Source organism: Melospiza georgiana, chromosome 24 (genome assembly GCF_028018845.1).
Source record: "Melospiza georgiana isolate bMelGeo1 chromosome 24, bMelGeo1.pri, whole genome shotgun sequence".
Lineage (NCBI taxonomy): Eukaryota > Metazoa > Chordata > Aves > Passeriformes > Passerellidae > Melospiza > Melospiza georgiana.
This window is the reverse complement of record NC_080453.1, coordinates 9102608-9115709: the sequence shown is the minus strand read 5'-3', so window position 1 is coordinate 9115709 and position 13102 is coordinate 9102608. Positions and strand designations below refer to the sequence as shown.

The following is a 13102-nucleotide window of genomic DNA, read 5'->3' as shown; positions in this document are numbered from 1 at the left end:
TTCCCAAACTCCACGGAGACTCCCCAGTGGCTCCGGTGCTGCTGCAGTGTCAGGGCTGTGAGGGGGGAGCCAGCAGGACTTTGCACCCCGTGAAACGTGACACTGGAGAGGAGAACACCTTTATCAGCCGGGAGATAAGGGATTACTCAGTTCTGCAGCTTCTACAGAGCAAATCAGCCTCCGGTGAAAAAAAGCAGAGGATGCAGCCTCCCCTTCCTGCAGCCCCGCACACACCTCCCGGCAGGGAGAGAAGCTCTGCTCAGCAAATTCCAACCAGCTCGGGCTTTGAAGGTGGGAAAACCAGGAGACCCCATCCCAGGCTGTTCCAAATGCAGAATCCCACTCTGAGGAACCAGCAGTAAACACCACCTTCCATCAGGGCATGGGCAGTTTCTGCTACTTTCAGTAGAAAAGCTGAAAACTCTTTCTAGCTGAATTATAAAATACAACATTGGTTTCACAACAAGAACCAAGACTTGTTTGCTGCCCTTGGAGTAATCGTGGGATGTGGAAACTATTCTGTATTGCAGGAGTGCTGGAATTCCACACTCCTCCCACAGCACACAGGCTGCCCTCCCCTTGCAAGGCTCACAAGAAGTGTCTCAGCACCTGGAGAAGCCTCTGCCTGGTACCTGCTGGGGTTGGTCTGTGCAGGCAGGGAGAACCCAGCCCTCTCCTGCCCTCTGGGAAGGTCACATGTGCTCAGGGAAAGGGATTGTCACCTTTTGGGGGTGGCTGTGAACTGCAGCAGGGTTAAAAGCAAAACAAACCCTGTCCAAAACACACCCAGAGCTGTGTGTTACCAACACCCCAGTGAGAGTGCACAGGATGAGTGTCTGCTGGAGCAAAGCTCTAATTTATCATTTAATGTCTATAAAACCATGGATGCAGCCAGCAGCCACCCCCTCCATGGCTCAGCTGCTCTGTGTGCCAGGGACAGGACCATAACATGGACATCACATCCATCCCAAACATGGGGATCACATCCATCCCCTTCCCAAACACGGGAGATCACATCCATCCCCTTCCCAAACATGGGAGATCACATCCATCCCCTTCCCAAACACAGAGATCACATCCATCCCCTTCCCAAACATCACACCACAGGGACTGCAGCCACCCCCACACTGGGAATACCATGTTTTGCCCTGTTCCCCTCAGATGCTATTTTAATGAGCTTTTTTCTCCTCACTCTGTCCCTGTGGAGGCCCCAGGGGTCCCCTCCTGGACCCCAAAGATGACCACTGACCCCAGTGCTGGTGCAGAGCCAGCACATTCCCAATCCATATCCAGGCCAGCCTTTTACGTCCAGTGAAATTCACCTCTCTGACAGCGAGGGGATCAGTTCAGCCTCATCTTAGGGGCACAGAGTGTCCTCAGCCCCCTCAGCATTCCCAGAGCAGCTCTGCCCACCCCGAGCCTTCAAGCACAAAGAGGGTTAAACGCCCTCCTTTCCTCCTTTTCCAAAGGGGTGAGGTTTCCCAGCCGTGCTCTCCAGGACTGGCAAGGGAAGGACCTGGATTTCAGCTGCAGTTGGGAAACCCTTCCTGCCTCAGAGCTGCAATGAGATCAGCAGGAGCTGCTGCTGGGAGGCTGCCCCAGGCACACACAGGGGATTTCCTAAGGGAGAAGGGAAAGGGCTCCAGGCAAGGCAGGAATTCTTAGATAGCTGGGACTCCCCTCCCTGGACGGTCCCCACGCCGTGGCAGCCCTGGCAGGCAGCACAGTGCAGCCAGAGGGAAAACAGCTTTTGCAGCTTCACCTGGAGCTAGGCAAGGAATTCACTGCTCGTGCCCAAGCCAGGCTGCACTTCCAAATAAAGCTGGGACTGGGGAAGGCGCAGGAGCTTCAGGCAGATCTGCCTGTGTGTGCAGGGAGAATCCCAGTCAGCATCCTGGCCAGCCAGGGGCCCACAAACCCAGCCAAGGGCACTCCACGCTCCCAGCTGCTGGGGTGGATGACCCAGTGACCCGAACCCAAACTCTGGTCCTCAAAAATCAAATATTAATGGCTTCTTCAGGGTCCTCTCCAGTGCCAGCCCTCACCACTGTCCCCTCCAAGTACAACACACAGTAACAGATTTTCAGGGATTTATTTTCCTTCAGTACAAGAGGCTTTCTGCAGACAGAACATGAGGCAGCTTCTACAAACTCACCAGGGGGATGGAAATGGCAGAGAAGAAACCGGAGTGGTTTGGATGGGTCAGGGACCATGTGGGAAGGCTGCTGGAGCAGACTCTGCTGCATTCCTCGTGTGCAAGTCCTGTAAGCTGACCCCTCTTCAATTATCCGTTAGAGTCTGCAGCTCATCAGAGACTCTGCTCCTCAAACAGGCTTTTATTTGTGTTTTCTAAGAGCTCAGAAGCTGCTGCTCACCATAGCCCAGCCCTGCCAAGGACACAGAGCAAAGGCTCTGCCAGGAACAGGCCAGGCAGCTGTCAGGCACTGCTGGAGCAACAAACCCACTCAATTCCTTCAGCTGACAAGGCAGAGCAGCCAGTTTGAGCTCAGAGCTTTACCAGTGACAGGCTGGAAAAGCCAAATATTGAGAGTGGCCACAGCTGCTGCCCAGTCCCTGCAGCGTCAGGGAAATTTCCAGGCAGCACCACAGCACACTGGAGATGTTCTGGATGTTCTGCTCCCACGTCCTGCCCAGCCACAGGGCCAGTCTGGCCAGAACACTGCTGGCTGGGAGCCCCAGGAGAGGGGCAGTGGGCTGAGAAGGGATTTGCTGAGGTACCTGCCCGTTCCCACAGCTCCACGGATTTCCAGGTCCTGGAGGAACCAGCAGCAGCTGTGCAAACACACAGAGCAGAGCACTCACTTGTTTGTTTTGAAACCCTTCACGTTAAGAGGCTGAGATTAGTGGTGTCCAACAGTGACCAGGATCACAGCGCTGGATGTGGGTCTGGAGCTCAGGGCACCAGAGCCCTCCCTCACCTGGACCCTCACAGGCCAGGCTGGACAGGGCTTGGCGCAACCTGGGATGGTGGAAGGTGTCTCTGCCCAGGGTAGGACCTGTCTGCAAGCTTTAGGTCAGGATAAACCAACAGGAGCTACACAGACCTGAGGAAAAACCTCATCTCTCCCGGTGCTGCACTGCCCTCATCCAGTCTCAAAGGTCCCTTTTATGGTGCAGAGCTGGGAGAGCTCAGCTCTTCCTTCCCCAGCTCTCCTGTGCTCTGTGATTATCACCCCTGAACAAGCTGATCAGCACCCTCAGCCCGTTCCCCAGAGAGAGTGTGGGCACGCTCAGCACTGCAGTTCCACTCCTCTGCTTTTCATGATGAAGTGATTTCACTAATTGGGTGTTGTAGTTCCATGTACAATTCCTCATGCTTGGCACCTTCAGGGAGCACAGGCTCACCCCTCAGCCAAGCTGGCTGCAGAGCAGGCTGAAAAACCCCAGTTATGAGAGCTTCCATTTTCCCACTGAATTCGGCTGTTCCCCAGCTGAACAAGGACCAGTTTCACCCAACCTGACAATTAAAATTTGGAGAACACAGGAGAGAATGACGTTCGGTACCCAGAGAGGCTTTTAATCACTACCACCAAAGAGGATGAGAAAAAATCCATCCTTGTACCCATCCTGCACTGGATCAGCAGCCTGGTGTCAGGGATGTGGCCATGATTAACCCTGTTTTCAGTGCAAATTCAAAACACTGCCTCATCCCATCCACTGTGAGCACTGACTCTTCCCCAGCCCCAACCAGCACAGGGATCTTGCAGACATTCCCCAGGCAAACACTGAGGAATGGGGCCTGCAGGGACTTGTGTACCACAACTGTTCTTGAAAGGTAGAAAACACCAGAGCTGGTGAAAAGCACCAGCTGTCCTTGCTGGGAAGCTGAGCTGGAGCTACAAAAGCAGCAAGAAAGTACCAGAACAGGGCCAGCCTGGCCCAAACCATGCCCTCCCTACCTCTGCAGTGACCACTGGAGTTCCAGCTGAGATGGCCACGGAGGTTCACGCTCCGTCAATCTCACAGCACCAACTGCGAGCTTCCTGACTCTTTTGAGGAACTCTTGGATTTCCTCCCTTTCCAAGAGCCTTTGGTTGCGGCCCAGGCACACGAGGGCTGTGCTTTGGCAGCGTCCTGCTGGCAGGGCCGGGAGGGACAGGGCTGCAGCATGGGCGCGGAGCAATCGCCGCCGTCGCCGCTTCAGGTTATTTTTAGCAGAGATCACAGAGTGAGCTGCAAAGGGATAGCACAAACCTGGAAAAAGGTGCCTCTTCCCCCCTGCATGTGCAGCTCTCCACACACAGCACAGAAGGGTGTGGGAGGGAGCCTGAGCTACCTTCAACGTGAGAATAGTCACCTCGGATGGTGACGGCCACTGCGTAAAGCCAGAGCCAGGAGCTGCTGCTGATGTCTACCCACAGAAAGAACCGAAACACACAGATATTCTGGGTGCAGCCTGCTCCCCCATCTGCAGCATCTCAGGGCAGAGCTTGCCCTCAAGCTGAAGGTATGTGTTTACAGGAGGGATTTCATTTGTGCTGGTAGCAAACATACCTTGTACAAACTTGGAAAACGCCACCGAGGTTATTTCAGGAGCACGCAGCAGAGCTTTGGGTGCTCAAAAGTTACCCAAAATGGGATTGTCAGACACTGCTCACAGGCATTTTGGCCACAGGGCCTCAGGAAAGTGGAAAGCAGGACACCTAAGGCAGCACAGGGCTCCTGAGGCTTCCCTGCTCTGGGATGTTGGAGAACTTGCCCTCTGCTCTGCTCCAGCTTGGACTGCACGTCCGTGACCCACAGAGCAGCAAAGGGAACCTCAAGTGCCTTTTGGCTTCTATCTCATGATCTTTCTGTGGAATGGCACCTACAGATTGAATCAGCCAGGGTTTCTCTCGGTGATGTCCTTCAAAGAGGAAAAAATCCTAAATGATTTTTAAAGCAACATCCGTCAGCAGCATTTAGGGAAGGGCAGTTTAGCCAAGTGTTTGAAGATGAAAGAGGCAAAGTCTCAAACCTTAAAAACCCAGCTGGAATCCAACCAGAAGACACAAGATTCCTTTTTCCTCATGCCAGAAATGCAGGCACAGTGAAGAGTTGTAAACCGACTGCTCTCAGGGGAGGGAAGGGCAAGTTCCATTGACCTGAATTCATCTGACCCAAAGATTTCTCTGCAAGCCACTGAAGAAGTGCCAGGCCAGCTCCAGAGTGGAACAGAGGCAGAACAGGTAGGGGAGATGCCCTGGCACTGCTAGAAATCCACAAACATCCCAGGGAAAAAAACTGGCTGAAATGTAGACAACTGGGGTTTAGGTTTAAATATCTTTTACTAAAAATACAACATAACCAGCTGGAAAAACAAGGCAGCAAGCCCCCAGAGCCTTCGGCAGGGCCGATGATTCAGAGAGAAGCTGCCACAGGGCCCTGGCTGAGGGCACAGAGCTCCTGAGAGCCCACTTGGGAAGGCTGCCCAGGGCAAACCCAAAGTGTTGTGTCATTCTCCACGGTCAGAGCACGGCTGGGTCAGAAAAGGAAATGCTGAAGGGATTATGATTTCACGGTACTGACATGGCTCTTCTGCTCTGCAGTGAGCGCAGGACACAGGAATGGGCACAATCGGGAGACACCCACGGGACAGCATTGTGCTGGTCCTGCACTTGGGGAGGGCTCTCAGCACACAGATCAACTCCTTCCACACCACGCTGCTCATGTGGGGAGCAGGGTGAGCTTTAGGTGTCTCCAGAAGGAGCAGCAGGTTCAGATCCCTGCCCAAAACACGGGAGACAGCAGCCCAGGTCTTTCTGTCATTCCCAGCTGATGCTGCTGAGGATGCAGAGGGCAGTTTGGCAGAGCTGGAGCTTCTCCCAGCCCCACCGAGGCAAGAGAATAAACAGATACCAGACACTCAGCAAGGGCAGCTGTGCCAAAACCATCAAATACTCTTGTACCTCTCATCCCAGCTGGCAAGATCACAGCACAGAGAAAGGCATAAACACGGCACCGAAACACCCCAGGGCTCCTCACTTCTCACCCTCAGCCACAGCCCACCCCAGCTCCCAGTGCTGGACCGCCGTGTCCCTCTGGAAAACCTTCCAGGCATGTTTGGATGACCAAAGGGACAGGAAGACAGAGGTTTATCTTCCCTCTTCCCTGTCTCCAGTCCCTTGCACTCACACGTGCACTCCTGCAGATCTACAGAGCAGCAGCTTTACAGGCTTTAAAAATAACCATCCCCATCCTGCTCCCGAGTCAGCTCACACCCCCCACGCTCAGAGGGACCTGCAGAGGTCACCTGGGGCATTTTTTACCTGGGATGGAGGATTCCCACTTTCTTCTGGAGCTGGCTGTCCGTTCTGCAAAGCAAGAGAACCCACTGTTAGCACATGCTGGGCAGGGGATTGTTCCTCCTGTCCCTCACAAAAGCTGACGGCTTTGGGACAAACAAACTTTTAACTTGTTTAACAGAAAGTCTCTTGCCCAGAGAGTTTCTCCACGCTTCCCCCAAATTAAATTGGGGCTCCTTATCCACCCAGTGTTGCTCGTGGGGCAAACAAACAGCACCAGGGAGGATCCCCGGGGTGGTCGGTGCAGATCCCCACCCCAGAGAGCTGCAGAGCTGCTCCATCCCACCCTGCTGCTCCGGGACTGCTGGCAGCAGCCCAGCCGAAGAGTTAACAGCCCTTGTGCCATTGTGCCATTGTGCCATCAGCTTTCACTGGAGCGTATATCGGTTATTTACTACCCTACTGCAGCTGATAGCTGCAGGGAATGTGCCCCGCCCGGCTGGCTCCAGGTGCTGCCCGCACAAAGTCACAGCAGTGACCCGAGCCACCCGAGAGGCACCGGCCCGGGTCAGCCCGGGCTGAACCGGGATGGGGTTCAGAGGCACCGGCACCGGCACCGGCACCGGCACCGGCCCCGGCCTGCCCGGGCTGAACCGGGATCGGGTTCAGAGGCACCGGCACCGGCCCAGGTCAGCCCGGACTGAACCGGGATCGGGTTCAGAGGCTCCGGCACCGGCCCCGGTCAGACCGGGCTGAACCCGGATCAGGTTCAGAGGCACTGGCACCGGCACCGGCACCGGCCAGCCCGGACTGAACCGGGATCGGGTTCAGAGGCTCCGGCACCAGCACCGGCCAGCCCGGACTGAACCGGGATCGGGTTCAGAGGCTCCGGCACCAGCACCGGCCAGCCCGGACTGAACTGGGATCGGGTTCAGAGGCACCGGCACCGCCGGGGGAAGCCGGGCGAGCAAAGTGGATGGATTTCACTGAGACACAGATACCCAGAGCAGGATAAGCACGTACAGGAGGTTTTCTGCAGACTGTGGAGAAAAACAAGGGCAAGAAGACTTTGCTTTGACATCTGTTTGCACTGCAGTCTCAGGCTCCAAAAGTCATGGCATTCCTCTCCTCCTCAAAGAACAGGGGCAGTTTATTCCTTCCTTTCCAGAAGTTATGGGCCAAGTGAAGAGTTGCAGTGCCAGTGAGTTCAGACCCTCAGGGGAATGGCTGGGTTCTAGAGCCTTTCACGAACTGACAGAAACAAAGCCAACTCCTTCCCCAGAGCAGCAAGGATCCATTGAGATGATCAGTCTGACCTCTTCCTCAGGTCTCCACTATCCTCCAACATTTATTTACATCTGTATGGACCCAGCCCCAGCTCCACAACTCACCTTAGCCCCAGCTTAACTTTAAGTTCCAAGGTAGTTTCAGCCAAGGACTGAAAGCAGGCCTCAGCAGCCCGTGCAGGAGCTCTCCCAGAGGAATGCTGCCCTGCTGTTTACACGGAGCCCTCGGTGCCATTAGCACGGGGAATAGCTGAGCAGTGAAGTAAGAATTTGTGTTTATGAACAGCCCCCACAACGCAGGGGGAGCCACGGCACCGAGATAACCACACTTGGAAAGAGGCTGATGTTTACTGGCTCAGCTGTCACCCATCCACAGCTCATAACTGGCTGCTAATCCAAACCACAGCTCGGGGAGGGCTGGTTTTCTCTCAAACAGCTCAAGAAGCAGAATTTCTGTGTTGGACAGGGGGAAACAGTGCCAGGCTCTTGGTGTGGAGAGCAGATCCACATGGCACATGTCAGGAGAGGGGTGAGTGGGTGCAGGGAGTGTCCAACCCCTCAGCTTCAAGGGTGACCTGGGAGACACCAGAATTTCGAGGGCTGAGTTTTATTAGCTCCCTGCACAGGAAAACTTGTCCTTCTGTTGCTGACAGAAACCCATCCTACCTGGGATGGAAGGGATGGGAAAAGAAAGAAAGAGAGCAGTGTCCATGCCAGGGAGGTATCCTGGGCATGCAGCTCCCTGCTCTTAGAGGGATGAAACTCCTCATGAAATGGTCCTTTCTCAGGCTGACACAAGTCAGATGTGGGAGCAGAGAATTGCAGTGTTTAGAGCCAAGTGCTCTCCTTCCACCCCAGAGGAAAAGCAGTCCTTATTCCCTCATATGGAATTGCAGGGCCATTTGTATATGTTCCAGATGGAAACAGCTCCAGACTCATCACCTCCCGAGATGAAATACGGCCACTCAGCACGCCACGAGCAGGGCTGAAATACTTTGTGGGTTTCTTGGGTTGACATTTGCCTCTTTAAAATGCTTTATTTCTGCCCTGCCCCTGCACACCACACACAGGGGGGAGCAGGTGCAGCTGCCCTCCCACAGCACTCTGGGGCTGCAGAGGATCCTCCCAAATGTCCCGCTCCGAGAGAACTCCCAAGGTCTCCCTCCTGCAGCAGCCAGGCAACGTCTGCGGCAGAGGGAGGAGAGCAGCTCCTCCCTGGGGTGCCCGGGGCAGTGAGCAGCTCACCAGGCTGTGTCAGAGCAGGGCCTGGGCTGCTGATGAGGCAGCCTCACCGGAGCCCGCAGGCTGTCCTTGCACTGCCCTGCTCGGGGGTGAGCGGAAAAGGGGATTAGAGCTCTAATCTGATGGGCACGTGGAGCAGCAGCCCGGCAGCCAGGGCACCTCTGCACCCCTCCAGCTGCCCCAGAGCTGACACAATCCCCTCATGAGCACACCCCGGGCCAGTTTCCTTAATAGCACACAGAAAAGTATCCTGGAAAACAAGTGTGCTCAGTTACGCAACTGCCAGCCTGGCTGAACTTGGGAGATATTTATCTTAGGACATCTTGCGCTTTAAATCCTTTTAATTCCGCATAATCCGCAGCACAGGGAGCAATTTCCAGAGCAGGCCAGTGTGCTCTAATGTGAAACCAGGACGAGGTGCATCCTGGCAGGGCCGTGGGGACGGGGCCCAGTCCTGCTCTGTGGTCACACCACCAGCTCAAGGCATCCCAGGTTATGGACAGCTCTGCCTGCAAAAGCAGCCTGCTGCTTCTCCTGCTTGTACAGCCACTTTTGAGGGGCCCCAAAACCCCTCATAAGCACCAGGTACCCAGAGATGCTCTTTCACCCAACTCTGATGAGCCATGAAACACTCAAGGAAGGAGCAGAGGAAGAAATCCTTCACCTCAGAGCTCCTGCTAGTTTGACACAAGAACAAGGCACGTTTAAATTATTGCCATTAAGTGGAATTTATGGATCTTGCCTCTTGCAGTTCAGAGAAAGGAAACAATTCTACAAGAATAGAGATCTCCAAAGGAACTCTGGTAACCCAAACAGAGGAGTCTCTGCACAAGGCATATCAGAGACGACAGCCACTCAGCTGTCTCCCTTGTCTCTCAATCGTAGTTTGTACAACTCAAGCTACCATGCTTGAGAAAAGAGTTATTCATGAGCAGCTCCTGCTCAATAAAGAGTGATAAATATATACAGGCAAAAATAATTAGCTTGAAGTGGTGGAGTTTGGCGTAATCCCACGTCAGTTGCATTGTTGTAGGTTTGTGTAATGAAAGAAGAATTTGAAGCAAAGCGGAGCCCTGGTGACAGATCCTTCGCTATGGGGATGAAGTCATGGAATCAAAGAAACACAGGATAGTTTGGGATGGAAAGGACCTTAAAGCCCACCTCATTCCCCCTGCCATGGCAGGGACACTTTCCAATATCCCAGGCTGCTCCCAGCCCCATCCAACCTGGCCTTGGGCACTGCCTGTGCCACGGCATGCCCACCCTCCCAGGGAAGGATTTCTGTGTCACTCTGCTCCATTCTCCAGTGTTTGTGCTCTGCCCCAGGCATGTTTTTCTACTACATAAGCAATATTTGGAATAATGTAAGCAGAAGAGAGAATGGCAAGGGTAAAACAAGCAGGAGCAATGATTATAAAGCCCAGACTGCAGGACAGAGGGAGTTCAAGCTTCCATTGCCACCCACTCCCACGCGTTTCCCTGGCATGGCTGAGCTCCAGTGGGCCAGAAACAGGGGCACCACAGGGCCAGTTCTCCCGGAAGACAGTGGAAAAACCCCAAATCCCTCAACAATAGGACTGATGCCTCCACCAGCACGGTGACAGCACCTCTGCTCCATGACTCAGAAAGCAAAGGTCGGAGGAAGCCGGTTTCTAACCTGGATGGCAGCGATCCCAGGGCAATTTACGTAACCGGTGTTCCAGAAACGTCTCCTGGCTTTCTCAGTGGTGCCACCTCTCCCAGGAGGGGTGAAAACTTCCCCCTTGGGCCCCTGCCCTTGGCGATTTTCACCTCAAAGTGCAAAACTCCTCCCAAGCCCCGTTCCCGCTTTGCTGCTGGGTCTCAGGGAGCTCTCTAACGTCTGACCCAGGCGTGGAGGTGAAGAACACCTGTATTATTCTCCTTGCTGTAATTGAGAGTGTGTACTTTTCATTTTAAATCAAAGGGAGGCAAATTGCTAAGTCCCATTTGACACCCTGAGATGCAAAAAATCTGATCTGCTGAAATCCCACCTGCACAGGGTGCCTGACCCTGACCCGGAGCTGCGGCCAAGGTGAGAGGCAGAAGGGGAGAGCCAGAGGCTCCCTCCAGTTTCAGTTTAGGAGTAACCCACACGCCATGAGGAAATCAGTGCCTGATGCTGCCAGGAGCTGGCTGACAGCAGCCTGGACCCCCAGCCTTTCCTCTGGAAGCAATCCTGTGGTGCTGACACAGCGCTGGCACCGGGACACCAGCACAGGGACACCGGGACACCGGCGCCAAGCACTGACTGCAGCCTTGCCCGCGGCTTCCCCTGCCCTGGGCACCGGAATTCCTTTCCTCCCATTATGAATCGAGCAGCATTTTCTGGCTTTTTAGGCATGTCCCTTCTTAGGAAGGGGAAACCACAAATAAAAAGCCCTGTCTCCCAGCAATGACCTCCGGCCTGGCCCTGGGCACATGACGTGATTTGGGAATCGCCGCAGGACTTCCCTCCTCTCCAAGCCCGGAGCACAAACTCCTCCTCACGGCTCCAGCGATGCTTCAGAGCAGAGGCTCTGCACCCACTGCACCTTTGTGCCAGGTGTTTGGCCCAGGTAGAGCCTCCCCACCTCGTGCGGGGCTCCAGGAGAAGCTGTGCCATACCTGGCTGATGGAAATTAGGAAACCTCACCTCAAATGGCCAGTGTCTCCCTGCTGCCCTGCAGCAAGGGGGAAATGCTGCCTCTGCTCAAACACAGACCTCTGAAGAGGCAATTTTAAACAGGAATGAGCAAATCTGACCAATTAACCACGGAGACATCCCCAGGTATGATAACAGAGTGTGCCAGCACCAAATCCTGACAGAACAAGAAATCACCACAGTCTGTGAAACACCTGGGACCAAATCCCCACCTCCCCTCTGGTTTCTCCAGGAGAGCTGCTGGTTCCAGTTTGAGTGAGAAGATGTTTAACTGAAGAGTGCCAGAGCACAGTGCCCAGCCGGCTGCTCTGCCGTGGGTGACAACTGCTGCAGGCTGTCCCTTCCTTCGGAAATGGCTGTGCCAGCCTGCAGACGTGCACAGGGCATGAGCTCCCTCCTGCACATCTGCCTTGGGGGTCTCAATAAGGAGGAAAAGAGCCAAGAGGGAGGGAAGAGCAGACGTCCAGCAAAGTGACACCGGAGCGTGGTCGGAGTTGGCGGCGCAGGCCTTTGCGAGAAGACGGCGCTGGGAGGGTGAGGGAGAAACCCCCAAAATTGAGATCTTTATTCTCTGGGCCTTCAGCCGGGTCCGCTTTCCTCCGTGCCCGGGAGCTTTGTGAGCGCCGCCAGCACTGCCCGAACGATCGCAGCCCGCACGGGCAGCAGCGAGCCCGGCGGCCCCCGGTGCCCCCGGAGCCCCGTCCGCAGCCCCGGGCGCTCACAGCGAACCCCGGAGCGGTACCGGAGCGGCCCCGGAGCGGTGCCGGAGCGGCCCCGGAGCGGTGCCAGAGCGGCCCCGGAGCGGTGCCGGAGCGGTGCCGGAGCGGTACCGGAGCGGTGCCAGAGCGGCCCCAGAGCGGTGCCGGAGCGGTACCGGAGCGGTGCCAGAGCGGCCCCGGAGCGGTACCGGAGCGGCCCCGGAGCGGTGCCAGAGCGGTACCGGAGCGGTGCCAGAGCGGTACCGGACCGGTACCGGAGCAGCCCCGCAGCAGCCCCGCGGCAGCCCCGGAGCGGTACCGGCAGCGCGGGTCTCCGGTGTCCGCGTTCCCCCGGCTCGGGCGCGGCTCGGGCCGGGCGGCTCCGCTCCGCGGGGTCCCGCCGGGCGCTCCTTTGTTCGGCGGCGCCCCCCGCCCCGGAGCCCCCCCGGCCTGCCCGCTCACCTCCGTGTCCAGATGCACCAGCTCCATGTCGGGCCAGGGCTCGGCCAGCTGGGCGAGCGGCATCGCTGCCGGCGGGTGCCCGCGCCGGGCTGGCTCCGAGCGCCGCCGGGCTGGGCACCCACCGGCTCCGGGCCGGGCCGGGGCGGGGCGCGGGGCGGGCGGCAGGCTCCGGGGAGGGGCCGCGGGGCTCCGCCGCCCGGAGCATCCGGCGAACCCAGCCCGGCGTGCGGCGGCCGCGGCAGCGGAGCGGGGCGGGCAGCGGCGGAATCGCTCGGGCTGGAAAGGCTTCCCCCGAGAGCATCGAGCGCAGCCGTGCCCCCAGCGCCGGCACAAGGCCGCCGCCAATCCAAGTGCCACATCCGCACGGCTTCTAAATCTCTCCAGGGATGGTGACTCAACCTGGCAGCGTGTTTCAATGCCTGACCACTCTTTTGGTGAAGAAATATTTCCCAATATCCAGCCTAAACCTCCCCCGAGGCCGTTCCCTCTGCTCCTGTCCCTGTTCCC

The 13102-nt window shown here is 56.4% G+C and overlaps 1 protein-coding gene across 2 annotated transcripts in view; it reads right to left on the bottom strand.

The window, feature by feature from the left end:
- The window catches only part of RPS6KA1 (ribosomal protein S6 kinase A1), a 30768-nt gene extending 18068 nt beyond the window's left edge, over positions 1–12700 (bottom strand). Inside the window, exons 1-2 of one of the 2 annotated variants that reach the window (XM_058040110.1) lie at positions 12596–12700; positions 6270–6314 (exon numbers count right to left, since the gene is read on the bottom strand). In XM_058040110.1, the coding sequence (XP_057896093.1) occupies positions 6270–6314; positions 12596–12658 (108 nt within the window). In that variant the 5' untranslated portion in view covers positions 12659–12700. The remainder of the gene's footprint in view (positions 1–6269; positions 6315–12595) is intronic. The other variant, XM_058040111.1, reaches the window with a different exon arrangement.
- Positions 12701–13102: the final 402 nt, after the last annotated feature.